This window comes from Manis javanica, chromosome 16 (genome assembly GCF_040802235.1).
Source record: "Manis javanica isolate MJ-LG chromosome 16, MJ_LKY, whole genome shotgun sequence".
Classification (NCBI taxonomy): Eukaryota; Metazoa; Chordata; class Mammalia; order Pholidota; family Manidae; genus Manis; species Manis javanica.
The window spans coordinates 57444515-57471857 of record NC_133171.1 but is presented as its reverse complement, the minus strand read 5'-3'; the positions used below and the strand labels follow the sequence as shown (position 1 = coordinate 57471857).

The following is a 27343-nucleotide window of genomic DNA, read 5'->3' as shown; positions in this document are numbered from 1 at the left end:
TAAGGCATACCAAATAATCACTGGTGACCTCAGCAATTTTATTAACAAATTTATTCCCCTAATTAGGTAACGGATCTCAGTGCTTGACTCAAGGGCATTGTAATAGGTTTCCACACTGCAGAAGAAGGAATTAATTAATATTTGCTCTTTGTTCCGTATTTACACTTGTCCCCCAGTCTTGTAAACATTGTGCCTGGTTTCCTCCGTCCTCCAGGCTTCTGTCTTCTGCTCCCCACCCCACCCCCAAAATAAATAAATAGAAGGTGGAAAGTTTAACATCAGTGGTTCCTCCTTATGCACAGTCCACACCCACTGGAAGCTGCATTTCAGGGTTGGAGGCATTTTGAGGTGAGAATCTGGCAGGATCCTCACTTCCAGTTGGTACTTGGGAATCTGGAAAGAGACCCTTCTTTCTGCAGGCAAAAGTGGAGAACCTGGGGGTCTCAGTTTGCCCTGCTGTGTCAGGCTTGTCCTTGTCTATGCAGAACCTGGGTACAAAGCCGGTGAGATGGGCAGATCTGCCCTGCTTCATCCTGTCCCAACTAGAATGCCTCTTGGGAAGGGAAGAGACATTCATTAGCTCTGTCCGCCCAGAGGCGGGCAGCCCATGTGAGCAAAAACCATAAACTCATGAACTCTCTCCAAGTCTTCTTCAAGTAAAGTCTTTTGCCTCATAGTATGCAAGGACTGCAGCATGAAAAGAAAAAAGCATCCTTAAATACCTTTACTCCAGGCAAATATTACAGAATATCGCTCTAATGCTGGCCTCTAACTCATACTGCACCCCTCCAGTGTACTCCAAAATGGTGTCATTTCTCCCTGACTGTCCATCCTGCAATGGCCAGCATTAGCATGAGAAGCCAGGATATATGGATGTATGGAAAGCACCTCCAGAGCTGGTTTCCTTGGCAGCTGTTAATAGAGTCTGCCATGTCTAGAGGTGGTTTTTGAACATAGATACAATTATTACAAAGACATCTAAAAGGTAGATAAACTACCCTAGCTACCAGGAGGTCCCTTTTGAGATCTGTACTCTGGAAAAATCCAGATGGACCCCAGAAGTCTCATGCTCCCTCTTGAATATCCTGCAGGATCTGGATGAGGTTTTCCAGGCCTAAGATATAGCCCAGATCTGGTCCATCATAGGTGGTATGCTCATTCCAGGAGCCTTTGTATGTCGTGTGAGCAAAGTCAATCATCCGGATGTCAACTTTGGTGAGACCTACTGGAGAGCTGCTGTGGGTGGTCTGCGGAGCCTCCTGAGGGTGCAGGCCACGTGGGGTCCTTTCCAGCAGCTCCTGCCCATCATAGATGATGAGGAGAGAGCTGGAGTAGAAGCGATATGAACTCTGGCTCTTAATGACTGAGAGGAGGGCCTGGAGCTGGTGTTGGATGGGCTCCAGGAGCTCTGTCCGGAGGCGGGTTCCGTCATGCAGGAACTGATAGAGGGCTTGTCTGAAGCCCTCAACTGAGAGTTTTCTTCCATAGTACTTGTCTTTGCAGAGAAAGTGCTTCTTATCAACTTGATAAACCTTGTATTAAAAAGAAGGAAATAAATGTAAAGAATTGCAAACAAAAAATGATTGCATCTGCTACAGTTGCAGCGTTACAGGCTAACATAATATATAAACAGATTTCCAGGAGATGCAGGGCAAGAATGGCTGAAATGAATGGAAAGAGGATCTTTCATCAAGCACCAGTGTAACTTTCACATTTTAAAATGCTTTCTTAAGAGTGTTTAATAGGAATTCAAGGTCTAAAGATCCTTCACCCCACAGAGGTGACTCTCCTCCCAGAGGAAAGGGTTTGGATCTCCTTTCTTGTGAATTCCAATGTCAACCTCCAAATCACGTTGTAAATCCTGGCTTCTGGCCCTCCGTTGAAATATTAGCAAACCCAAGCTAGAAAGCTTTAGTAGGAATCTGAAATCACAGCCAATGGCCTTGAAAAGCCAACTAGATTAAATTTTCCCCAACAAAGCTGTTTAAGTTCTTTCTCTGCAGAGTTTAAGGAAACAGTAATGGCTGTTGGGGTAGAGTGGGGTGAACTGTTTTTTTGAAGATTAATGAGATAAGCTAGATTAGGTGTAGACGGAGTTTTCAGGCAGCTGAGGGAAGCCAATGGAGCAGGAGGTTCGTAGCAGCTCTGTGGGGCTGGTGGCTCCTCTCCGTGGCACCAGCTTCTCCCCCTGGAGGGAGCAGATGGAGGAGAGATGCCGGTGGGGGGCATGGAGGCAGCCACTCCCATTTCATTCAGATGGCACAGCAGCAGAGGCTGAACCAGGGCCAGTGGCTGGTGTGGCCAGAGGGTGACTTGGCACATCCCTGCCTGGCACAGTGGGGAAGGACTGCCCGTACCTGGCCAAGACACTTTCTCAGATCTTTCCTGCCTTCGGATTATATGATATGTTTATGGAAAACCAGTGCTGAGAAAAAATCAGAGAGATACGGTAGACTTAGTATTGTCTTTGGAGGGTGGAGATGGGCCTGTAGATTAGCTGGCATCTGCCAGCTAATGACAGGCATCACTTTCTAATTAAATCAGATCAATTTCAGAAGATTTGAGATCCAGAGAGAGCTTCCATTTACACCACAAATCATCACACTCTATTCTCTTGCATTCCAAGCCTTCCAAGGGACATCTGTGCAACAAATTTATAGACTCAACTTCCAGCTTCAAGGGATGGCAGTTTCAGTTAAGGAAAGCTGTGATGTTTAGTGTCGAATTGGTGTCTGGTTTTGCTTGGAGTAGATAGACTATATGTAAGAGTGAACAAGTGGAGCATGTTTATTTCCTTCTCTTCTCCTGCAGTCCCTGCCATAAAGCCACATTAGAGCAGCAAAAAAGATGAGTAGAGTCTGGGAAATATAAAAAAAACCATGTCTTTGCCTTGGCTTAGCAGGTATGACCTTCCCACTTTGTCAACCAGAACAGGTAGCCAAAAAGAGACAGAAAAGGTGGAGTAAGAAGAGGGAATGGCTAATAAGAATTCAAAGAGCAGGCTGCCTTACAGCATCTGAGAAGGAGAGGGTATCATTCAAGAGAATGTGGAATCCACGGAGTGCATAGGGAAGCCCGTCTCTCAGTTCTTTCCCCAGCTCCTGCTCACACACTATCATCAAAATTCTGCCCTCAACCTGGGCAGGACCCATGTGACCCCTGTGGAAAGTTTCAGCTGCCAGAGACCCTGAGACTGAGTTTAAAATTGCTGGGGTTTTGACACCACTGTCTTGAAAGGTTATCTCAAAAATATCCAGCATGTCATAGATCAGGACATGCATTTCTAGCTGCCACCTCTGTTGCTCCCCCAAAGTGAAGGGCTCTGCAGGAGCAGCAGTGTCCACATGGGAAACATTCTTGCCTCACAGTGGGCATGCCAAGATACCCAGCCTTGCAGTGGGTCCCTGCCTCTTACCTGCATGCCGCAGATGCGCACGCCCAGGCAGGCAGAGGTGCTCTGCGCACACTTCCTCACGTGGCGGGCCTTCTTCTCCTCGGACACATCATCCCCATGCTGCCGGGTCCCCATCTTCAGGTCCAGGATGCAGGGATGTTTGTACTGTGACACGACATTTTCCAGCAACAGGAAGCCTGATCACACCGGGTTAAGGAGGCTCTAAGGACATAAGGGCTGCTGCCTCACAACAGGCAGGTAGCACACTTCCGAAGCTGGCTGGAGATTCCCTACTCTGGGCTCCATTCGTTCATGCCTTTTTCTTTCAATACAGACAAGCCAATCGTTGCTATTAAGAATTCAAGGTATTAGCTCTGCAGGCTGCTATAATAAGTCTGTTTATTTAGGAGGAGTTTATGAGTATGTGAGCTTCTTTTTCCTCTTTGCTCTGAGGTTGAAATTTAAATGCAGCCATGAAATCCCTGTCAGGCCATGCCCAATTTACATTTTATGGAAGAAAATCATAAGGCTAAAACTTCAAGTCACTGAATGGGCCAGTACCTTTTGGGAGAAGTGGGTTGATGTTAGCTTTGGAGATGAGTTGCAGGAATATTAATTTCAGTGGAGTCATTATCCTGCAAAAGCTTCTTAGGGATTAGGGTTGCAGATGCATCTTAATAAATACTGTGGAACCAGCGTCCATTTGCAGGCAGATGCCCAGTGGTGACAAAGAAGCATTTCAAACCTAAATTTGTTTCCTAAGAACCTGGCAGCCTGAGAGGGAGGGTCCCCTGAGGATCCACCCCATGGGCACTGCCCTAAAGGAGGAGCCACACCCCCTCTCACCCCATCAGCTCCATGGGAGACTGGGAGAAGTTGGAGGGATAGAAGGAAGCTGGGGTGTGGGGGATGCTCCCACCCAGTCATCAACCCTTTCTGCCCACAGAGACCCCCCACCCAGCCTGTCCTTACTGCCCAGGTGGCAGGGACACAGCTAGTGGCCTGACCAGGGGCACTGTGTTCAGCTTAATTCCCCTTAATTCTGTGTTCACTCTGACTTCCCCATGCTCTCTGACTTTTCCGGAGAGGTCAGATTTCAAGGTCCCAGGTTTGAAGGCTTGTGCCTCAAACTCTCCCTCACAGCAGTGTCCTCCTCCCCAACCACCCCTCCCTTGGCCCGTGTGTGTGTCTCTGTCTCTGTTACCCCCTCACTGTCGGGGCCCCTGATGGGCCCACTGTGCACGGTGCGGAGGGCGGCCTAGGATACAGTGCCGCTTGTTCTCTGGGTACTCGGTGCCCAGGCGGGTCAGGTGGGCCTGGTGGCACTGCAGGCCCCACGGGTTGAAGCTCATCCTCTCAGGCTGGTTCCCATTGGCATCCTCCACCAGGGAGGAGACTTGGGCATTGAGGTGGAACTCAGACCTCTGGAGCGATGTGGCCGGGCTGAAGTGAGAGAAGCACATGGCAGTCGGGGCAGCTGTGGCCAGAGGCCTGGGGATGTGCAAATCCCTGTGACTGACTGGGCTCTCCCGGCTGGACTCTGACGTGGACTATCCCTGGCTGCCCTCCAGGATTCCTGCAGGCCCTTGGAGTACCCTTCCGCCCACCCAGGCCCCAGACACCAGATCAGGCCACACTGCCACTCTCAAGGTGGAGCTGAACCCCAGAATAACTCTAAACCCCAGGAAAACTCATTTGAGCCTGTCGCCTCCTCAGATGCTGCGGTGGTTTAAATTCACCTGGGAGCCACCTGGATTATTGTTTCTATAGAGGCAACACAGTATGGGTGCAGCGACCCTGTCCAGGACCAAGAAATGGGGGTTTAGGCTGTTACTGTGCAATGTCCTCATCCCTCTGAGACCTCAGAATGCCGTGGGGTATGGGGATCGTGGCTCCTTGGTCCACCCTCTCTCCTCCCTCAGCATCTCAGCTTCCCCGTCTGTGAAATGGAGATACCCTGTGCCTGCTTCCTCACACGGAGCCCAGAGGCTTAATTAGATCTGCCCTCCTTGGGAAAGGGAGGTACTTTGATTAGCTCCCTTTGTTTCCCATAAATGTTTAAAAAATTCCCCAGGATCCTTTTCATCTGAGCTCACATTTTCAGAGGTTCTGGAGGCCTCTCCAAGGGCGTGGGGTCCCCTGAGCCACCTGTACCTCCGAGGCCCTGTTGAGTGCTGCACTGGCTTTTCCCCTCGTCCTACCCCAACTGCTAAGGAAGGAAGGTTTCTGAGAGCCACCAGCCACTTTTCCTTTATGCCAACTACTTGAGAATTTCACTCTGCACATTTTCCCCCCAGAGACACTCTGGATCTTGGGAGACACAGGCATTTAATTAAACAAATATGGACTCTACATGTGCATCAGCTTCTGAGATGAAATGCATTAGAATCCTCCCTCTAGAAGTGGCATGAAAGCAAATTCATTCCTTTCTTTGGGCACAGTGGTTATTTTAGACAGAGCCTTCATCTGAATTTCTCGGCTCCGGCCCTAATGGGGAGCTGTTGGCCTTGGAACGGGTGGGTACAGTTCTGGTCCCTGCTAGGGACAAGCTGCTCCGTTTCTGGTATCCTGCCAAGTGGCCCTCACCTCTCCTTGAGCGAGTGTGCCAGCTGGGTGTGCTGCCACTGGGTGGGGGGCCAGACACTGCCACCACCGCTGGCAGTCTGCTGGAGCGTCTGCCATATCGCCACAGCCGCTGACTCCATGGAGACCTGGAGGGGCCCCCGCTTCTCCTTCAGCGGGTTGGCAACCAGGCTGAGATGGCCTCGGCTGTCTTTCTGGAGGTGCACCGTGATGGTGCCTGCAGTGCACACGAGGGAGGGGTGGGGAGAGAAACCAGATGGATTTTACCTCAGTGGACACTATGCAGTGGATGGCATCCTTTTGACAATGGCACTGGTCAACCTACCCCCTCCCCAACTCCTCTCTCGGGGAAGAGCTATGGGACTGGCCTGAAACTGGTGCTGTTCCAGAATGAGACCAGAGCCACGGAGCCTGCAGAAAATAGCCTTGGGCTAATCTTGGCACAGCTTCTGCCTCATCATGGTTCTCTGCCCCTCCTTGCTTTAAACAAAGCCGGCCCTGTACATTTTGTTCTTGCATTGTGGTTCTTGCATTTGCAGTCACACCTTCCCAGTCATGCCACCTGGGCCTAACCTCAGGTGTTGGAGCCGGTCCTCTGCAAAGAGGGCCCCTCAGAGTGGCAGTCAGGGAAGTTGGGGCCTCCCCTTCCTCCTCTTACCCTTTGCCTCCCTCCTCATCCTTTCTCTCCCCTCCATTTGTCTGTATGTGACCAGCTTCTTCCAGGAAGCCTTCCTCAGATGGCCTTCTGGGGCTCAGAACTCTGTCCTCTCTCTGGTGGAACATGGTTCTTTGATATAAAACAGAGTTGTGAGATTTGTCCAGCGCACAGTGCCTCCTAACCATGGGATCAGGGCACAGCATGTGACTCCATCACTGGATGTGGAAGCGAAGAGTGGGAGCAAGCTCAGTGAGCAAGAGAGCTAATGGGGCTCCTCCCGGCACTGGCCAAGCTGGGCGGCCAGCCCTGGCATGCACGTTAACAGTTCCATGGTCACCCCCTTTGAGTTTCTTGCTCTGGTGGCAGAGTCCAGGCCTCTCTGCTTAGCATCCTGGGGGTGCCACACCTGGCCAGAGTTCTGGTGAAGAGGGAGTGATAGTCCTGGTAGTGGCACAGGAGACGGCCCCACCAGTGCTCATCCGAGAACTGGGTCTCTAGAGTACTTGGTTCCCAGCTCTTCCTGCAGATGATGACCTGAGGGTTCTGGTTGCTCCTTCTCCCACCAGCCTACTCTCTACCTGCCTCCACCCTGCTTTGGGCCTGAGACGCTGATCCTGTAGAGTACCCACAGCATCCTTGCCCCTCTGTTTCCCATGAGTCTGGCCAACAGGGGACATTGCAGCAAATGGCAGGGAGGAGCAAGGCCAGGGTATTTATCCCATGGGCTGTCTCCCTGCTGCAGCATGGCTGTGTTCTGGCTGACCTCTGCCCCAGCTCCCCCACACCATTCCCTCCCTTTGGCCCTTCAGGCCTGGGGTAGTTACAGCTTTCTGAGGACGCTGATTCCTGCGTGCCTCACTATCCCCATTTATGTCCTTAATCCCAGTGCACTTCTGCAAATAGTCCCTTTAAAAATTCTCTTCGTTTAAACCCCTTTGCATATACCACTCATTTTCTGCTGGGACACTGACTGAGAGAGAGAGGGTGGCTTACAGGTGATCATGTCCTCCCAGGTATTGATTTCCTCCTGTGGCCACTTGGTCACCTGCTCAGCATACGTTGTGATTTCTGCTGAGCCAGCAGTCAAGGCCTTCCTCTGATTTTCCCACTTGTGTCCCTACCCGGCCGGTCAGAGCAGAAGCTTATTTACAGGGCTGCCCTATGATTCAGCAAGTTGCTCTTCAGGGCTGTCTGTGTCTAGCTTGGCTGTCTCTCTGGGCCAGTCCTGTCTTCTCTGATTCTCAGTGCCCTAATTTTGCTGCCTGAGAGTGACATTCAGGTCTCTCCAATTCCTTAAAAAACTCTTGCTTTTCTTCACTTTATCCAAGGCCCCTGTGTCCTCTGGAGTAATAAATGATGCCGACAATGATACACTACAGTAGTCTGGCATCTGGTAGTTTACCTGAACACCAGCAGGCATCCCTGGGCAGAGCTCCCCGAGGGCTCATGAGCTCATGAGAACAAGGGGCTGACGGCAGGTCGGGGAAAGAGCTACCATAGTAATGGTCACTGCCATGTCTTTTAATGTCTGCTATGCCTCAGTATCATGTGCTTTGCATGCCATCCCTGAGTCACAGCAAGCCTGTAAGGCACTGACTGTGGTCAGAGAGGTTGAATCAATTGCCCAAGGTTTCATAGTTGGCGAAGGGTGGAGCTCTGAGAAGGCCACACCAGATGTGGATGTAGAAGAAGGAGCAAACTGTCATGTGGAGCCATGGGCTTTATCAGGAGGCTCAGGTGTCATCATGCTGTGTTTACCCATGTGTGGATAAGGAACACTCCTGCTGTGTCCCCATCACATTTGTTTTGGGCATTCTGTTCCATGGGAGTGAACAGAGAAGCCACGATCCCACCACCTCGTGAGAGGATCATCGGGGCAGAAGGCTGGGAGCACCAAGAAGCCTGAGGACTTGGTGTTTACATTTCCAGCACTGTATCTGCTTGATCCAGGGAGGAGGACTGTCCTGGAAACCAGCAGTAGGCCCCAGAGCCCACCCCTCCACACGTGAGAAGGGGGAAGGCTTGCTGGTGTCCATGCTTGTCCTTGGGGAGCCTGGGAAGGTGTGCCAGCCAAGGGCAAGGCCTGTTCAGATCTTACAAAGTTCAAGTTAACCACCTGGTGGCCCCTGGCCTTTCCCACTTAAAAGGCTATGATGACAGGCCTACTAGAAACCAGGAGGTCTTGGGGAGTCCTGGGCCCAGGAAGTCTCCCTGGAGGGACAAGAAATGTGACCTTCACCCGCTTCTCCATTCTCCAGATCTTCAGTCTGAACTCATCAATTCTGAGTGTGTAAATAAATGGAGGCAAGCAGAAGTGCAAATAACCCAAAACCAATAACATCCAAAAGTCATTTCTATTTCTCATATTGTCAGAGCTACACAGCCAGACTCCATGTCCCTGCCTCCTGGCTCTGTTGTCCTGCACGCCTCCTACTGGCTCTGTGTCTCCACCTCTCAGCCTTCCCCCTCTCTCATACCCCTCTGTGGCTCAGCTCAGAACTTGCCTCTGAAGCCTGAGACCCTTAGCAGATAGCTGCCTTGCAAACAGTCTCCAGCTGCCTGCCAGGAGAAGTATGTCAATGGAATCCAGACTCCTTGGCACTTGGATTGTTCTCTAGTTAAAAGCCATGTTGGCCCCATCCTAGCCTCCATCTTGCCATGGGGACCAGGCCTTGGAGGGCCATGGGCTCCCAATACCCTGCTGTCCCTGGCCTTGAGAGCAGGGGACCCAGCCAGAGCCCCTGTCTGCCTGCTCACCAGCCTTCCCCAGTACCTCCACCTGCGACCATGCCAGCTGGCCAGAAAGGAGTGCTCAGTGCCACGGCTGACATGCCCAGAGCATCTCAGCAATTTCAGTTTGGCTTGGGCTCTTCCTGGCCTCTGAATATTCTGTCATGTGTTTATTTTTAAGCTCATGAGAGCATTTATGCACTTCTGTCTGTAATATGAATCTGGCTCATGTGCTGACCAGCTAGACCTGGGAGTATATCCTTGCTCCCCCAAGCTGACAGGCAGACTGGGAGGCAGAGGGACACAGCACCAAGATGCTGTCATGCCTGAGGAGCCCAGCAAAAGGTCCAGGGTGAGCTCCTGGCTGGGGGATGCTGCTCTGGGGAGTGCTGTCCCAGCCCAGCACTCCCTGATGCCATCCCAGTGCAGGCAGTGAGAAGGGAGAGGGAGCGCTCCATGGTAGGCCGTGGCAGCTTCAGAAACAGCCTGTCTCTCCGTGGCTATTCCCACTGGGGAGAGAAAGGAAGGTCCCTATGGTGGTATTGTGCACACTGGAATCCCCCTGACAGGAAGTCACTAGCTGAGTGACCCTGGACAAGTCATGTCCCCTTCTTTGTTGGACTAGATGACCACTGAGCACTGGCATTTGAGTCCATCTCTTCAGTAACACTAGCTGGTGGAGCAGGTCTGGGTGGTGAAGAGCCCACACTCAGGAGCCAGACCTCAGAGCTTCAAATCTTGTCTCTGCTCCTCCTTGTCTGTGTGGCCTGAGGCAAGTCTCTGTGCCTCTCTGTGCTTTAGTCTCCTTACCTGTGAAATGGGGCTATAATAAGAGTACCTACCTCAGAGGGTTGTTGTGAGGACTGAGTTAGTGCATGGCAACTCCTTAGAGGCGTGTTTGGCACTGAGCAAACACTGTGGGCCTGCTGGTTCACATGACTGACTGAAACGAGGAGCTCGCACAGCCTGGGAGCCCTGTGAGGTTTTCAGTCACCCTTTCCTGTCTAAAGCTGGACCTGAGCTCCCTGCGCCAGACGTACTAGTGTGAGGACCCCAGTTCTGGGCCCTTGGCCAGTGTCCTTAGATGGGCTGTGTCTGGCTGGTGGCACTGCAAGGATGTTCCGGCGTCTGTGTCATTGGAACCACGTGTTTGGGCGTCACCCCAGCCTGGGGGCTCTGCCTCACCCAGACCCTCAGCAGGACTGTGTGGGCTCACCTGAGGGGTGTTGTGTGATTCCCTCTGACTTGTTTGGAGACACCATCTCCTGAGTGAAGCCCCCAGTGGCCGCTGATGCACGGAGCTATTATGCCTTGGCTCAAATTAATCTATCAAGTCGGCAGAGCCCACAGGCGGGTGGTACGGGGATGGATCCAACCAGAAGGGAGAAGTGGGGCAGTGTAGGGGTATGGACAGTAGACCAGTGCCCAGGGGTGCCTGAGAGTGCCCCTACTCCCCCCACCCTCCAAGGAATGGGCCTGTGCAGACAGGGCACAGGGGGGCATCAGGATGTCCTGGAGACCAGCCAGCCTCTTGGACTTTCCTGCTGTGTTGTGGCTGCCCTGGCAGCCTGACAGCTCCAGAGCTGTGTCGAATAGGCATGAAAAGCTGAGGGCAGAAGGCTAGATCCTGCCGCCCCTTTGCTGGGTTGAGTTCAGTTGTGTAAAGACAGACATTAATTCCAGTGGGTGCTCTGACAAGATGGGCAGTGACCCACAGCCAATGGGTGACACCAGCCTGCGGCACCAGGAAGCCCAGGGAAGGCATGCACAGGCTGCACACCAGCCCTCTGGCCCTGTCTCTCAGCGCCTGATGCTCATGGGGCGTGTCTCAGACTCTCAGGAGGTCCTAGCCAGCCTAGCAATGCCTGGGGGGCTTGGTGATTGGCCCCTGTCAGTGGGTCTCAATCTGGAGTATGTTGAATACAGGTTCCTGGGTCCTGACCCCAAGGATTCTGATTCACAGGTCTGGGCTGGGGCCTGGGAACCTACATTTTAACACACATGTACTATGCTCCCCCCCACCAACAAAGATTCTGGTAGAGTTGATTGATCCCGGATCACACTTTGAGAAATACTAATGTAGGTAGATAGTCCCCATCCTTCCCAGTTAACTGGATCATTGAAATGCAAGTGAATTTTTCACTGAGTTATTTGGATGTTACCACTTTCACTACAAATACTTGGACAATGAGGGCATGATGTCTAAAATCCTTTAAAGGAGATCTTTTCTCTGAGTATGCAGCCCTTTGAGGGGCTGAGGGCTGGCAGTCATGCCCTGCGCCCTGTGGACGGTGTTTAGCAGAGGCTGGGTGTGAGTGAAACAGCCGACCCTGTGGGTGCTCCTGTCTGGAGGTCTGTAAACGGCAGCCCTACCCATGAGCCTTCTCTCCCGAGAACCCATCTGTGCACAGATGCAGAACGCCCACACTCTGTGCCCAGTGTCCTCAGCTACACCTGGAAGGCAGCCCATGCCCCTGGCTTTGCTCCTGACTGAGGGCAGCAACTCTGGTTGCTTAAACACTCCATATCCCAGCTCCTCCAGGCCCTGTCCCAGGTTTGAGTCTCTTGCCACCCACCTGGATCTCCAAAGAGAGGTGAGGAGGCCTCAACCTGTCCTGTGTGTTTACTAGCCACAGTCACAGGACCCAGCCATGGCATTCCCAAAGCCCAGACCCGAATGCCTTGTCTGAGTGGGTGGGGCTGGGGTATCATTTTAGTCCATTGTCAATTGCTCCAAGCCTGGTGGTTTGACCTAATCTGTAGGGACACCAAATGTCATTATACTCAAGACCTGGAGGCTTGAAAAGTTCATAGAAACTAGGTAAGCAAAGGTCAGTGGGCTGTGGGAGAAGGACATGTCTCCATGGCAACCCTTCCACAACCACAGTTCCCGGGGAAGTGCTGGGTGCATGCAGACGAGCGCTGGTATGGCAGGCTCTGGGCCGCATCTGCTGCCTGGACGCTTACCTTTGTACTGAGGAGTGAATCGCTTCAAGGCCAGCGGCAGGGCTTCATAGAACCTCTGCTCCTGGGAGATGAGGGGTTTACACACCGTGTGCTCATCATACTTCATTACACTCAGGTGCCCCCCGACCTGGTGCAGGAAGGGCTCCAGCTGGACACCAAGCCTGGCTTCCCCAGCGTCTGTGTTGTCCTGTGCGACCATGCTGTGCACGGGGAGTGGGGCACCTGGCAAACCCACGAGTGGGAGGCTGAGCTAGAAGTCCGGCTTCTGGAAGGAGGCAGGGCTGTCAGCAGTGCTCACTTTTCTCCTCGTCAGCCTTTATCGCACTCACAGCACAGCAGTCTTCCTGTCTGTGGGCTCTTGGTGGGCCCCTGGAAAGCACAGGAGGAAGGTGGAAATGGTGTGAAGGAGATGGCATGCTACTGTAAACAGGCATTGATTGCTTCTGGAATAATCTGTTACAAGAAATTGGCAATGGTGATTGCCTCAGGGAGCAGGGCTGAGAGGGAGACTTTTCTCTAGATACTGTTTTGTACCTTTTGGATTTCAGTATTAAAACATAAAAAAAAAATCAAACTGTAGGCTTCCAGAGTGCAGAGACAGTGCCTTGACTTCTCACGTCATGTTGCCTGCCCTCCTTTGGGCTCGCTGAACCCAGGCGCAAGAAGAGAGCCGAGGCCCTGCTGGGGGCGCTCCACGTCTTGCCGGGGCTCAGGGGTAGAGGAACGCTCTGTTTTCGCGTTGCTTGGCTGTACACCATCTATTTACATCATGGCTCCTTGTTATAATTGCTGTGTGACCTTGGGAAATTACTAAACCTTTCTGGGGCCGAGTTTCCCTATCTATAGAATGAATAATAATGATACCTACTTGAAGGAGTTAGGGACAGAATTGAGATAAGGGCAATGCAAAGGTGAGCCAAGCACAAGGGCCCAGACCTAGGTGCTCATTAAATGGGATTCAGCATCGTTATCTCTAGTATTATCGCCATGGTGGTGATGTTTTCCTAACAGCTCTAGGTTGTAGGGAAGGCATGTTTTCTCACCGCCACTTTGCAATTGAAGAAAACCAGGCCAGAAATGCCTTGCCTGGGGTCTGGTGCAGGAGCAGAAGCGGAAGGAAAGTGAGGGCTTCTTATCTCTGGGCCTGGTCCTCTGCCACCTGCTGCTCCCTTTTCTCCCTAGGGCAGGCTTGCTGGACCTCTGGCAAATGCTGGAACTTTAGCTTGGAAACGAAGATGTCCTGACTTTGTCTCAGGAGAGTGCCAAGGAGATGCTATGAGAGGAGGCTCTGCTGGGTGCATTCATCCTGTCCAAGAGGACATTCCCGTCACCACTAAGTTATTAATACTCCCTCCTCTGCTGGACTCCCAGCCAAGGTTGCCACCGTGCTAGGCAGCACTGGGCATGATTAACTCTCAAAATGACCTTCTGTCCAGACTGTGGGCTTGGCCAGCTGGTTGCATGCACAGAGTGCCTACCAAGTTGTTCAGGTCCCTGGCTCAGAGAGGCCCCCACCACTCACCTGGACCCCCCAGCACCAGGTAGCATTGAAAGCCTCAGCGGAGCCCATTCATTCCCCCCACAGGATGTCTCCCCCATTGACTACCGTCCTGCAGGCCGCACCTTTGGGGCAAGGGCATGTTCTGCCTGGTATGTGCATTTGCTTTGCTGGAGAGCTGCCTGCATGGCCGGGGCATGATCATGGAGGTTAGGCTGCTGGACAAGGGGTTGGGGTGGGGGTCCTGAGGCCTGACGGCAAGGGGACTGTGCCTGAGAATAGCCTTGGCCTTACCCCAGCTCTGCCCTCAAACTGCCCAGCGGTGAGCTCTGCTTGGGAGCTTGTTCTAGGAGCTGGGAAAAGAAGTCAGTGGGCAGCATCTAAACACAGGAAAATCAGAGACTAGCCCAGGGATGCACTGATGTCTCTGGTCATCAGACAAGACAGCACGGTTGCTTGGCAAACCCAGTCCTACTCGCAGACTTGACGAACGAAAGAGGGAAGAAAGAAGAGAGACCAAGGCAGCCCAACACCTCTCCTCTCACTGGGCTGACCTGTCCTCGGCAGGAGGGAGGCAGGGTGCTTCTGGCAGCCAGAGGGACAGCCGGGTTCTAAGATTCCTTTACAGCCACTCCTTGGGGGAGCCGGGCCTTGTCTCCCTCGGGCCCAGACTAGTACCAACCAGGCCTGGCCCTGCCAAGAAACCCACTCTGCATCTCGGCTGGGTCCCAGGCAAGCCCTCGTGCTGCTGTGCGGGGCCATCCACAACCCTCCTTTTCCCACACCCCCGCTCTCCCTGGGGAGCTCTAAGGACGTGGATGTCACTTCACAGTGGCGGCATAGGGAGGAAGTAATAACAGTAAGTGGCAACAAACAGTGCTTGCCATGTGCCAGGCAGTGTTCCAGGTACTTTATACAGATGAGCCCATTTAAGCCTCACAAAGCCTATAAGGTAGTGTTATCTGCCCATTTTACAGATGAGGAAAGTGTGGCATGGAGTGTGTAAGTAACTAGCACCCAACTAGCGTTGGGATTTTTACTGCCCATTTTACAGATGAGGAAAGTGTGGCATGGAGTATGTAAGTAACTAGCACCCAGCTAGTGTGGGGAAAGCAGGGATATGAACCCAGAGCACACTTACCCACCATGCTGTGGGGAGGCTGAGGGCTGCTGTTGGTCTACTTTGAAAGTCAGCAAGTTGAGCCCAGGGAAGCTGGAAGTTGGCCAAAGCTGCCTGCAGGCCACTGGCTGTGCTGGGACAGGACCTGGGTTTAACTGTTCCCTAGGCCTGGTCTCTCCTACCCTTACTATCCTCTGGCCTGCCCTCCCACAACCTGATGACAGTAAGTGCATGTCCGATCACCGGGTGGGCTCCACACTGTGCAGAAACCATCATGAGGGCCTGGGGGGGCCTGCCTAGAGCTGAGACTTGGGATCGACTTTCTCGGGGCTTCCTGGCTTGGGGAGGTCAGCCAGACCTGAGAGTGCTGTCATACCCAGATGTTCTCAGGAGCCTGGCTGAACTTTCTCAGGTGGCATAGTGAGAGCCAGGAAGACTCTGGGCCTCCAAGACAGCCCCCGGCACAGCAACCCAAACTCTTCTGCCTGGGACTTAGGGTGGGCTGGTAGCAATGGGGTTTCTGCTGGGTAGTCAGCCTGCACTTTTCAGAAAGCTGGGCTTGACAGCTAGGGACACTGAGGCCTTCCTTGGAAAGGTCATCTTAGTGATGACTGAGGGTCCTACCGGTCCTGAGCTGTGTGGTCTGTTGTTCTGACACAGGTTGTTCAGAAGGGCTGGAGGGAGGACAGTGGAAGGGACCTGAGCTGGGTAGGTGGGCTCTGCTGCTGCTAAGGGAGGCACTTTGTGGCTTCCCTTTGGCACAGTGCTGACCTTAGATTCCAAGGAAGCTTGAGGTTTTCTGCCTGTTGCTGTCTTTCTTTGCAGCCTCCCGCTCTGTGGGACAGAACTTTCTCAGCCCAGACCTTCCTCTTGTCACATTCAGGCACCTCTGTCATTGGCATGGGCCTTTACCTTTGATCAGGGCACTGTGCTGTTTGCGAAGAGCACTGGGCATGGAGTCAGGAGCCTGTGTCTGTTCCATGCATTCCCTCCAGCTTGCGAAGGCCCCTGGGACAAACTCGGTAACGGTTCTGAGCCTTGATTTCCCGCCCACTGCCACAGCCTTGTCAGGCTGTCTTGTCATGTGACAAAATGCACAGCACTCCTTTGTGGAGATCTCGTCCCAAGCATCCCTGCCCCTGGAGGTTTGTCACTGCATGGGTTACTCTCAGGCCTGACTCAGCTTGGGTGCTGGGAAGGCAGGTAGGCGCTTGCCTGAGCCAGGCCCTCACACCCTCACTGACACCTCGCTGAGTACCCTGGGCTTCCTTCAGTGCTTAGTGCTTCGAAGGGAGACAAATGTCCCTCTCTCCAGTCCACGCCTCCTCCCACACAGCACCACAACCTGGACCCATCACCTCGCATCCTGCCTCATGTTCCTTGGGAAGGAAGAAGAAGGAGTTAGGATGAGGGAGGGAAGGAAGAGGGGGAGGCCTCTGGCCAGAAGGGCTCAGCTGAAAGTCTCCTCCCCCAGGAATGGCAGAAAACAGCCCCAGGTCCCTGTGTCCTCCTGCCCCGACACTGGGTTTCGTCCTGAATGAAACTCTGGACTCACTCCGGGAGACTCAAGGGCTAAATTCTCTGATGGGGCCTGGCCATTGAGCTGGTTGTTAAGTGAGGCCCTGGGCCATGGGCACCAGCACAGTCCTGCGGGCCTGAGTGACAGCCAGCCTGCTGCTGGGTCGCAAGACACTCGCTGGTCTGAAAGGAGGGTCACAGACTGCAGGCCTGCATTGTGTTTGGCTTCCAGAGTGGAGACAGATGACAGTCCCAGGGACACCCCTGAGAGGCCACCCATCAAGCTGAGGTGGGTGAGTGCATCGTGGCTCCTCAGTACCAGGAGGCCTGTTTTATTTCCTGCAAGCCTATGTGCAACCTCTATCCTCATGCTAAACCTGAGCCCATTGAAAATTATAGAGGATATGCCTCTTTTCAAACTCACATAGTACTGGAAGTCCTAGCTACAGCAATCAGACAAGCAAAAGAAATAAAAGGCATCCAAACTGGTAAAGAAATATGGGATCCCTTTCTGGCCCATTTTAGGGAAGATGGCAGGCGTAACCACAAATCACATTTTGTAAGGGTTCAAACTTGGATGAAGTTAGCCATGGACTACATCTTAGCACAGCCTGTCAGCTCCTTATATCTGGAAACAGGTTGGCTTGTTGGGGCTGTTTGCAAAAACCTTGGCTTTCCCTGTGGGATGTGGTATGGTTGCACTTCCCTTGCCCTTTCAAGTTAAGTGTGGCCACACGCTTTGCTTTGGCTGACATTAGGTGCTTGGGAGTGACACATGTCCCATCTGGGTGGGAGCTGTAAGAACAAACAGTTGTCCACATTCTCTTTGGCCCTGGTGATCTTCGAAGACCCATCTGTCCCTGACTACATATTGGATGTGTAACATGACAGGGAAATAAATCTCTTCTGTATTAGGCCACTGAGGTTTGGGGGTGGTTCGTTGTGCAGCACAGCCTAGTCCATCCTGACTAATTCACCAGCTCACAACTGAATACCTGGCATGGAGCCATTTAAGTTGAAAGTGGCCTCACTTGAGTCAGGTACTCAAATATTGCACTGTGCAAATATATCCTATATATAGTAGTAGCCACTCTTATTAAGCATCTACTGTGGAACTGACTTTATAATCACCATCTCTGTTTCTCAAGAGAATAATTTTCAGATGGAGAAACCTGAGGGTCAGAAAAGATGAAGGGCTTTCCTACCATCCATAGCTAGTGGGCTCTAGGGTGGGGCTCAGCCGCAGCGAGTCTGTTCTGAAGGTGATGCGCATCCTTCCTCTCAGAGTCCTGATTTAGGCTTGGGGCTAGGGGCCTACCTGAGGCTCTCTGTGTGCTGTGTGTCTCAACAGCCAACATCAGAAACGGGAGCCTTCCAGGAGCTCGCACCCATGCCGGGGCCGCCTGCTGTCGGCAGACCCTTTCACCCAGGTGATCGGCAGTGTGGATTCGCAGAAGGCTCCCACCTGTGGGCCGGTTGAGACTTTACCAAAGCCACACCAGCACAAGCATTATCTAGAAAATAGATAATACAGAGCACGATAATTTCTCAAATGTATATAAATACTGTGGTGATTACCAGAATACAAATTCATTTAAAGGCATTATTGAGTTCCTAGTAGTTTTCAATCATCATCTATTTTCTCAATCAACAGATATTAAAAGTATAATGAGTATCACAGGGGGAGTCATAGGAAACAAATCATGTTGAAAAATGAGTCCTGGTAGAAAAGGTTAGGAGGGATAGGGCTGTCGGCTGAGATGTGGTGTGGGGCATCCAGGAGGGGTCTGTGGTAAGGAGGGAGGGGGCCTGAGGGAGGAGAGATGGAAGGAGGGGGAGCTTGAGGAGGGCCTGGTTGGGGGCATGTGTGTGCAGGGAGTGCTGAAGAAGTGCCCAGCCAGGCCAGGGGACAGGGACTAGCGGAAGGCTGTGAGCTGCTGTGGGCCTGGCCCAGGTTCAGCCCTCTGCTCAGCTGTGGGCTTTGGCTTGGGGGCAGGGGGTGGAGATGGGGCTCAGCCACTGAAGGTATCTCTCTGGCCCTGCTCAGTCTAGGGGGTGAGGGTTGCCTGAGACTGCCAAGCTGTGGAAATCTTCAGGACAACATACGAGTAAATCTGAGGGGGCTGTTCTGGGGAGGAGGTAATTAAGAAACAGCTCGTAGCCAAAGAAGACTGCCCTATAAAATGTGCCAGGCTTCACACTGAAAAGCAGCATGGTTTATGGCCTGCCCTCTCACCTCTGAAGCTCTAACGTACATTTTGCAGGCCTCTTGGAGCCAAAGGTTTGGTACAAGTACCATTCAATGTCTTTGCAATGCCCAAGGGAGCATTTTTTAATCTATTAGAGATGAGGCACCCCGAAAACCATTTAAAACCACTTAGGTCGCAATGGGCAGGAGAATTTTGAAGTTTCTTATGTGACAGAGGGTTGTGTATCATCTGGGGCCATCCAGGATGGGAAGGCACAAGATTATTTTCTGGGATAAAAAAATCGCGTTTTAAAATCTATTATAAAAATGACTCAAGGGCCGTAGCACCGTGTGCCCCCTGGCTGCATGGTCCTTGGCCCGGTGGGGTCGATACCAAATGCCGGGGGATTTCTCTCATCACCCACCCGGCCATGTCCATTCCCCAGGGGAGGCTTGATTTCTAGAATCACGGAGCAATACTTCACATTCTTCAATCACAGCAACTTATTTTGGGACCGATTTTATCCTTTGAGAGAAGATTTTTTTCCCCTCTCCTTTCCTCTTAACATTTAAAGTCTCCAATGTTCCTCCAGCTTGAGGACCAAATGTGATTTTAATACAGTGATTATTAGTTTAGAAGCCCTTCAGCCACTGACAAATGTCCTCAGCAGAACCAGCAGTGTTCCGAGCTTGCTGTCAGGGTGGGAGATGCATGGGACAAAGATGGCTCAGGAAGCCAAGTGCCAGCAGAAGGTCTGCTCTCAGGAAGGCGGAGGCAGGAGGGCTTCTCCTCTGCCCTGACTGCTAATGTACCCTGATCTCATGACAGCCCCGGGTCCTTGGGCACCTTGGACATGGCTTCTAACTGCTCCAACACCTGCCCCCCACCTTGACCCTCGAAGCTGCTCCTGGGATCTTGGATACTGCTAAACAGCGAGACCCGCACATTTCCTGACCTCTGACACCCTTCTTCATACCTTCCCACCTTTCTCTAATATGATCCGCCACCTGCCTTACATAGGGCGAGAGATAGAAGCCAGAAATGGAAGGTTTGGCCAATGGTTAGCATGGCAACTTTAGGCTACAAGAAAAAACAGCTTTTTAAGTTCAAAACACAATAATGGGTGGAGCACACTTGTGTCTGTGTGAGTGTGTGTGAGTGTGGACGTGTGGTCGTGGTTCTAAAGAACGCAGAGTTCTAAAGAACTCTGAAGAGCCAGCCTGTTCAGGGATAGCGTGAGCAAGCCTTTTCCCAGCAGAGGGCGCCAGCAGACACGCCAGAACCGCCTGGAGAGGGAGGCGCAGACCAGAATCACAGCCAGCAACGCCTCAGTGGCATGGCCAGGGGACACAGCCCAAACTGCCCTGGCTTTGCCACGCCTGTCCTCAGGGGGCCTGGGACAGAACGGCAGCTGAAGTGCCCCTGTCTGTCTTTCCCAGGAGGCTGTTTTAAAGAGCTCAGAAGTTACCAAGGTTGATGTCCCCCCATGTTCCTTCTCCTCTTGCCCCCTTCCTGCTTTCTCTAAAGATTGTCTGGCTGGGGGAATTTCCCAATTTCCCACCTTGAATGAGGCACATTCTGAGGAGTGGGTGCCTGGCTTAATTCACAGGCGATAGACCGCAAAACCAGGGACAGGGCTTACCGAGGGGAGGTAGCAGGGCGGAGGCACTGGATGGCACATCCGAGCAGAGCAGAGCGTGGTCTTCATCACCTACACTCATCAGCCCCTCCCTGGGGCTGGCAGACCCCACACCCTCCTCAGACGCCTGCAGCTTCCCCGGGCTGGACGGGGAGGAGTGACCAGCCTGGGGGGTAGGTGGCTGCCCATGCAGCCGGAGCTCTGCTGGCTGGAGCTCACTTCCCTCAACAACCCAATGCTGGTAAAGTTGATTGCTGTTTCCTGCGGCTGCTGGTGAGCAAGACAGCAGCCATATGGAATGGCTTTATTCAGGTGCCCTGCTCAGAGCAGGAGAAAGCGTGGGGGGTGGGGGAGGAGGGGCTGCTGCTATTCACAGGGTGGGCTCAGTCTAGCCAGCCACCACCAGGATGCCTTAGGACAGAGCATGGGGAGGGTCCTAGGGACCACAGGCCCTTTCAAGGGAGGAGTTTCTCAGGTCCCTGATAAGGAGCTGGCTCTGGGCGAGTAGGAACAGGAGGGGACCAGGAGAGGAGATCTGGCTCTGCCTCAGACTCCCTGTGCCTTCCTCTCTGGGCCTCCCCTCCCCTCCTGGTACCGAGAGGTGTCTGACCCAGCCATGTTCCTACCCTCCTAGGGGACAATTGGCCCTTTAATTCAGCAAGTCATTGTGGTGAAGGGGGAGGGCATTGGAGGGCAAGGGGCTGTGGCACTTCCAGATGGAAAGAGACTTAAAAGACATACTGACTTGGTGCACCTTGATTGGTTCCTGATCTAAACAGTCTTAAAAACATTTAGGGGGCAATAGGAAGAATGTGAATGTGGATAAGATGTGGATGCTCTCAGGGAGTTGTTAGTGGAATAGTGGCACTGGAGTTACAGAAGGTCTACAGAGGTACTTGGGGAGAATGCTGTGATGTCCACAGACCCCTTCAGAACACTGTAGGCTTAGAGTAGTTGATGAAACAAATACAGCAAAAAACAACCGTAAATCAGATGGAGGATATGCAAGAGTTCATTGTATCACTTCCTCTATTCTTTCCTGTAGGCTTTAAAGTTTTTCATATTAAAGGGTTAAAAAATAAACTGGGAACTTTAAAAAACTATAGGATCTTGGGGTCCTGCCCTGTGGGATCTGAATTTCTGGGGAGAGGGCCTGGCATGGATGAATTCAGGGTCTCCAGAGACCCCAAGGACCACAGCAGGCTTGGGGTCAGGTCTCAGGTCCACTGGCGGGCCCCAAAGACTCTGCCGCTGCCCAGGGAAGGTGGGGCCCTGGTGGCCCACCACCATCCACTTCATGGGAGCACCCCACACCCAGGCCTTGGGCTGCTGTCCACAGCACTGATGTCATCCTGGTCCTGTGGCCCCACTGGCGGGAGGATGGGGCTGCCGGGACAGGACATGCTGTTCCTGGGGCCCAGAGGCTACTGCCTACTCCTGGGACAGATGTCTCTGCTAAGGGTTAACCAGCAGGAAGTCTTGACTCCAAGCCCTGTATCTGCCCCACACCTTCCTCTGCAATCCCTGCTCACGCCAGCCCTCCCTGCCTTCATGTGGAAGCAAAGTTAGAGGCCCCAGCACACCCTAGGAGGGGAGGGCTGGCATTACTCTAGGGGAGGGGGAGAGACATGGGAGAGGAGCAAAAGATAGCTTTTCTGTATTGCTGAACTGTCCCCATAGCCCCCTAAACACAGGCACACACACATGTACATACACACACACACACACACATGCACACACACACACACAGACAGACTGGCCCCTCCACAGGGTGGATCCCTAGTCAGGGGGTCCTGGATGGAGATGACCCCTGACCCCCATGGTGTGAACAGGCCCTGTGGCCATGAGACCCTACCCCCAACTAATTCAAGGCACCATCAAGGTCCCCCCCACCCATCCTACCCCCCAAGGCATCACTCACCTCTTTCCTGTGCCCACTGGCACAGGCAGTCCCAGCGCGGAGCACTCACTGCCCACTACAGCACTGATGGAGAGGCCTGCCCAGACTCAGGTCTGCCCAGAAGGCCTGGGCAGGAGGTCACCTGACCCTCAGGAGGGGCTGGCAGGTCCAGCTGTCAGCTAGTGTTTGGCTGCTCTGCGCAAGGCCAGAGGGCCTCGGAGGAGGGAGCATGAAGAGGAGGAAGACGAGGAGTGGTCTGAAAGCGGGCAGAGTTCTGCCAAGCTGCCTGGATGGATGTCAGGCCCTGTGTGCCCAGAGCCAGTTGCCCAAGGCCCCTGGTTATTTTTTGACTCCCTGAGCCCTGGGTAAGTCTAGGTTGGGGATTGTACTCCCATCCCCTGCCCCATTCCCCACAACCTCACTGCTAGTTTGCCCCAGGCTGTGGCTGCCAAAGAGAAGGAAAGTCATGTAACCATTCAGTCCATCAACAGTCACCCAGCTTGAAGACAGTCAAGTATTTTTTGGCCCCACTCAGCTAGGCCAGCCTAGGAACCTGCTGACCAGTGACTATTGTCAGGGGATTACAGTGGGGTTCAGAGAGTCAAAGGGCAATCCCAGTGTTTGGTGGGAGAAAAACATGGGGCTTAGGGGGATCCTTCACCCAGCCTGGAGAGAGCAGGGAAGGCATCCTGAAAGAAGTAACCAACCGAGACCTAAAGGAGAAAGAGGATCATCCAGGTTGGGGGTCGGGGAGAGTGTGAGAAGAATGCTCTAGCTAAGGGAAGAACATGTGCAAAGGCCCAGAGGCAGCAGTCAGGGAGGCAGAGGCACTCTGGAATAGGCAGGGAGTGAGGAGCAGCAATGGAGGAGGCTGGGGGTAGGGGAGGCAGGCCTCATAAGGCTCTGTCAGCTTCTTGGGAGGACTAAAGGGCTTTTTGCCAGGAAGCACTGACTTAGGTTTGCAGTTAGAGCACTCACTCTACTTTGAGGAGAGCAGACTGGGAAGGAGCGGACCAAAGGCAGCAGGCAGGTTATGAGGCAGCCAGGAGCTGTCCTCCAGGTGAGTCCGGCCTGGCGGGGCGAGGGGCAGCGGGCTTGAAGGGAGTGGTTAAGTTCTGAGAGGCTGAGGAGGCAGACCTGTTGCTGCAACACCAAGCCATAGTGGTTTTCCACTTCCCCTGGAAAACGATTTGTACAAATAACCTCTCCTCCTGTACTGCTCACCCACAGAGCAGATGCACCCCAGGTTTTGCAGAAGTGAAATGGGAGAGAATGCAGGCCTCCTGGCACTTGTCCCAGAGGTCCCCTCAGTCCACTCAGTGCACTCTGCACCTGGCATAGCATGAGCTACTCAACAGATGAGTTTGCAGCAAAGAGCAAGGTGTTGTGGGAAAGTCAGGGCCAGTTTGGGGTCGTCCTCTGCCAACCCAGCTGCCATTCCTGTGGCCCACCTCCTTTCTTGTCCCAACTCTGAGTCCTCCCCACACCCAGGTATGTAAGCATGACAGGGATTCTGGGGCACCCTGATGCCTGGTTTAAAGTGGGGTGAGGATCCCATACATGCTCCCTGACCTTGTTCCCCAGCTCAAGGCAGTGGATCACATTTCACCAGGGAAGGCAGATTGTCCAGCTGCCCTGTGAGCCTCCTGCATGCTCAGTCCCTCACACTGCCCAGATATGTGCTGGGCTCCAGTTACCTGGCCCTGGAAAAGAGGGTATGACCTCCTTTGCCCCCAGCCCTCCCTCATATCCCATTTCCCACTTGTCTGGACTCAAATCCCCATTCTGGGAACCCAGAAACCACCACAGGGCCCAGTCAGGAAGCCCTTAGGGACAGAAGAGGAAGGGATCTGAGTGACTGTGCCTGGCTGAACCCAGGGTTCAGGAGGGTCAAGCCCCCATTACAGTCCTTGGTTTTTGGTTTGGTTTTGTTGTTGTAAAGAGCAAGGTTCCATATGAATTCTTATTCATCTATTTCTTTAACAACATTTTTGAGCCCCTAATATGAGATCTAAGACACAGCTTAGTAAACAGACACACAGGGATGCACCATGGAGCCTGTAGTCTGGTGCTTTCTGTTATGCAATCAAACAGGCCACTTTATTTCTGTTTCCTGACTGTGGCCAAGTTCTCTCCATGGTCATTTTCCCAAAGCTCAGCTTACCTGCAAGATGCCTGCTGCTAAGCCTCTTTCTATAGCCATGTCTGCCCCAGGACAACTCCCCAGCCACCCTCTGGGCCTGGCCTCTGTCTCCCCTCCAAGAAATCAGCCCTAAATGAGTATAGCTTTTCTGTGGACACTGCATTCCAGGCCAGCTCTTAGATGCCACCATTTGGAGGCAGAAAATACCTGGAGCTCATAAGCACACACCAACTATTTGGGGGCCACCTTGGTGGCTCAAGGCAATGACATGGGTAGTCCCTCCCCCTTTGCCTCTCCCACCTCAGCCTCCACCGACCTCTTAGGACCTTCCCTTTCATTGCTGCCTTTCCTGGCAGTTCATGCCCCACCACGTCCTGTGGATTTCACCTCCCAGACTAGGCGCCTTTACTCCATCCACAGCCACCCCCTGGCCCACCACCCTGCCATCTGCACCAATGACTTCAGGAAACCCTCCTGGTGTCCCTCCTCCTCCTTACAACCCTGTTTCTACCATCCATTCTCCCCAGGGTGACATTTTGAAACAATTTCGGTCATTTCACTTACCTGCTTAATACTCTTCAGTGGCTCCCTGTCCTTAGAATAAAGTCCAAAGCTCTCCTCAGGGCCCAGCCCCTGCCCCACTCCCCAGCCCCATCTCACAGGTGCCCCCTTGCCTTCCGAGGTCCAGCCACACTGTGTGAGAGGCCTTGGCATACACTGTCCCTTCTGCCTGGGATGCCCTTCCCTCACTTCTCTGCCTGGCTGATTCCTCTTCAGCCTTCAGATGCCAGCTCGAGTGTCACCTCCTCCACCTGACCTCTCTGACCCGGACTGGCACCCGGGACCTGTCTTACGAAGCACCTCTCCCAGACATAGTTGCACTCTTACCGTGTGTGGTCATTGCTCCCTGCATGTTCCCTTCCTTGAGGACAATGACTTAGCCCATTTTACTCCACAGTGCATCCTCTGCAGCACAGCTCTAGCTTCCCAGTACATTTGGTGAGTGAACAAACAAATGATGAGTGACTGAATGCGTGAACTCATCATGGGTCTCTGGCTTCCCCTCCTAGCCTCCTCATGTTCTGGTTTTCGTAAGTGGGGGTGTGTGGAGTCATGAGCCACCACAGCTGGTATCTGGGGATTTCCTTTCCTCCTCCTGGCCACAGGCATGGAGGCCTCTGCCTGCTTGCCATCACCCTGTGACACCCTCCCCACCATGCCCCCATGACCCAGTTTTCCCGCTCTAGAGACGACAGCCCTTCGTGTTCCAGGACATGTCATCACCCCTTCCCAGGGCGTAAACATCGCAGCTGCTGCGGGTGCCACTGACCTGCCCAGGTTCCAGCAAAGCCCCTCCTCGCCGCACTGTGCCTCCTCTGCAGTCTGCCCGCATGGCGCACTGCCCTTCCTTCCTGCTCCTCTTCCCATCCCCCTGGCTGTGCAGTGACCTCCAAGACAAGCGTGCATTCTGCTGCTCTGCCTCCCCCAGGTGCAAGGAGCCCGACTTCAGGGCCCTGCTGCAAGGCTGAGAGAGGGGCAGTGCCCTCAGGTGGTGACTCCCTTCACAGCCTGTCTTCCTCCTTTGCCTGCCTGTAGTTATTTCCTGGGCTGTCTTGGCTTTTTCTATCTCTGGTTTTTCTTTTTCTTCTCACATTCTCTTGTCACCTTTTCTGTTTCTGCTGATACTTTTTGTTCTCATTCTGCTGTGTTCAGGCCATGTGTGAATGGCGCGTGCACATGAATGCACGTGCGTGTGGCTGTAGGTGTGCGTGGGTGCTGGTGTGTGAGTGCCTCGTTAGCCGAGCACATTGGGCTGAACAGGTATGGAAGTGGGTGCTCTGGGAAGGGCAGGGACCTGGGTTTCTGCCCAGAGACTCGGACACTGAGGGACCTCACACGGGCCCTGGGTGCCCCAAAGGGATTCCCAGAGCAAGGGCGCAGTGACATGTTTATCTCACTCACCTGCCTCCCTGTTTCTCCTTGAGTTGTCCAGGGCTTCCCTGGATGGTGTTGCCCTGGGCCCTCTGGGGGTTGGCTACCATCTCCATCAGCTGCCACCTGCTTCAATAGACAGCCCAAAATGGAGCATGCACTAAGAGAGGTTGCTGTTCAGCCCCTCACAGTCAGAGGAGGGCTCAAGGCTGGGCCACTGGTGGTTTCCCAGGTCTGCATCATGCCAGCCTGCCCCGTCCCGCACCCCCTAGGCCCACTGGGGACTTTTAGCCTGGGTGTTGGGATCCCATCCAGGGCTCTGTACCAGAGCCTGCCTGGCCTCGTATTGGGCTCCCACATGGTTGATGAACTAAGACCCTGAGGGATGAGGGGCCCCAGGCAGTAGCAGCCACTCCCCACTTCTTGACCTCCAGCGAACCCCAGAGTCTGAGGAGACTGTTCACACTGGGGGCAGGTGTTAAGCCTTCTGAGTCAGATGGGCTCCTTTGACTGGGAAGCTGCAGGGATGTCGTCAACCAGTCCCGGGAGCATTATCAGGAGCACTTGACATGCTGGCCAGGTGCAGGGGGTGTGGAGAGCACTGGCTCAGGGCAGGGGAGGCACGCAGGGGCCACCACAGCCACCCACGTGGCGGTCATCCAGCAGGGGCGGGAGCATTGGAGCATTTGGTGAGCACTGCTCCTCCCACGCACTCACTACCTTGTTTGACCCTCACAACAGCCTTGTGAGGGCGGAACCATTGTCACCCTCATTTTACAGGTGAGAAATGAGGCCCGAGGACTCATGTCTCACAATTGGAAAGTAGCAGAGCTGAGATTGAAACCTCAACCACTGTCTTACTTCCCAGGCAGCCCCACACAGTTACACACCAAGGCCAGACTCGTCCCCACACCAAGGGAAAGACACAGGGTTACCCCTCGGCTTCCTCAGCCAAGCCGAGGGGCCAGGTGTGGGTGGGGGAGGCCACGGGAGAAGATGTTGGCTGGTCCTGCACTTGGACATAGGCGGGCACTTGGCCGGGGGCTGGTTCTCCCAGCAATGCGGGTTACTA

At 53.4% G+C, this 27343-nt stretch overlaps 1 protein-coding gene and 1 long non-coding RNA gene across 6 annotated transcripts in view; one reads left to right on the top strand and one right to left on the bottom strand.

Moving 5' to 3' along the window:
* LOC118973454 (uncharacterized) overlaps positions 1–27343 on the top strand; it is a 56439-nt gene that overhangs the window by 6768 nt on the left and 22328 nt on the right. The gene's annotated exons all lie outside the window — the stretch shown is intronic.
* Positions 18–25391, bottom strand: IP6K3 (inositol hexakisphosphate kinase 3). 4 transcript variants are annotated; one of them, XM_073224452.1, is made up of 7 exons: positions 25228–25391; positions 13376–13638; positions 12333–12701; positions 5981–6194; positions 4662–4837; positions 3416–3591; positions 18–1532 (listed from the first exon to the last, which is right to left on the bottom strand). In XM_073224452.1, the coding sequence occupies exons 3-7, from the start codon at positions 12529–12531 to the stop codon at positions 1065–1067; spliced, it is 1233 nt and encodes a 410-aa protein (XP_073080553.1). In that variant the 5' UTR covers positions 12532–12701; positions 13376–13638; positions 25228–25391; the 3' UTR covers positions 18–1064. The 4 variants fall into 4 exon arrangements, with proteins under 4 accessions (XP_073080553.1, XP_017525275.1, XP_036879713.1 ...); XM_017669786.3 differs by lacking the exon at positions 13376–13638; XM_037023818.2 differs by lacking the exons at positions 13376–13638; positions 25228–25391 and adding an exon at positions 24904–25069.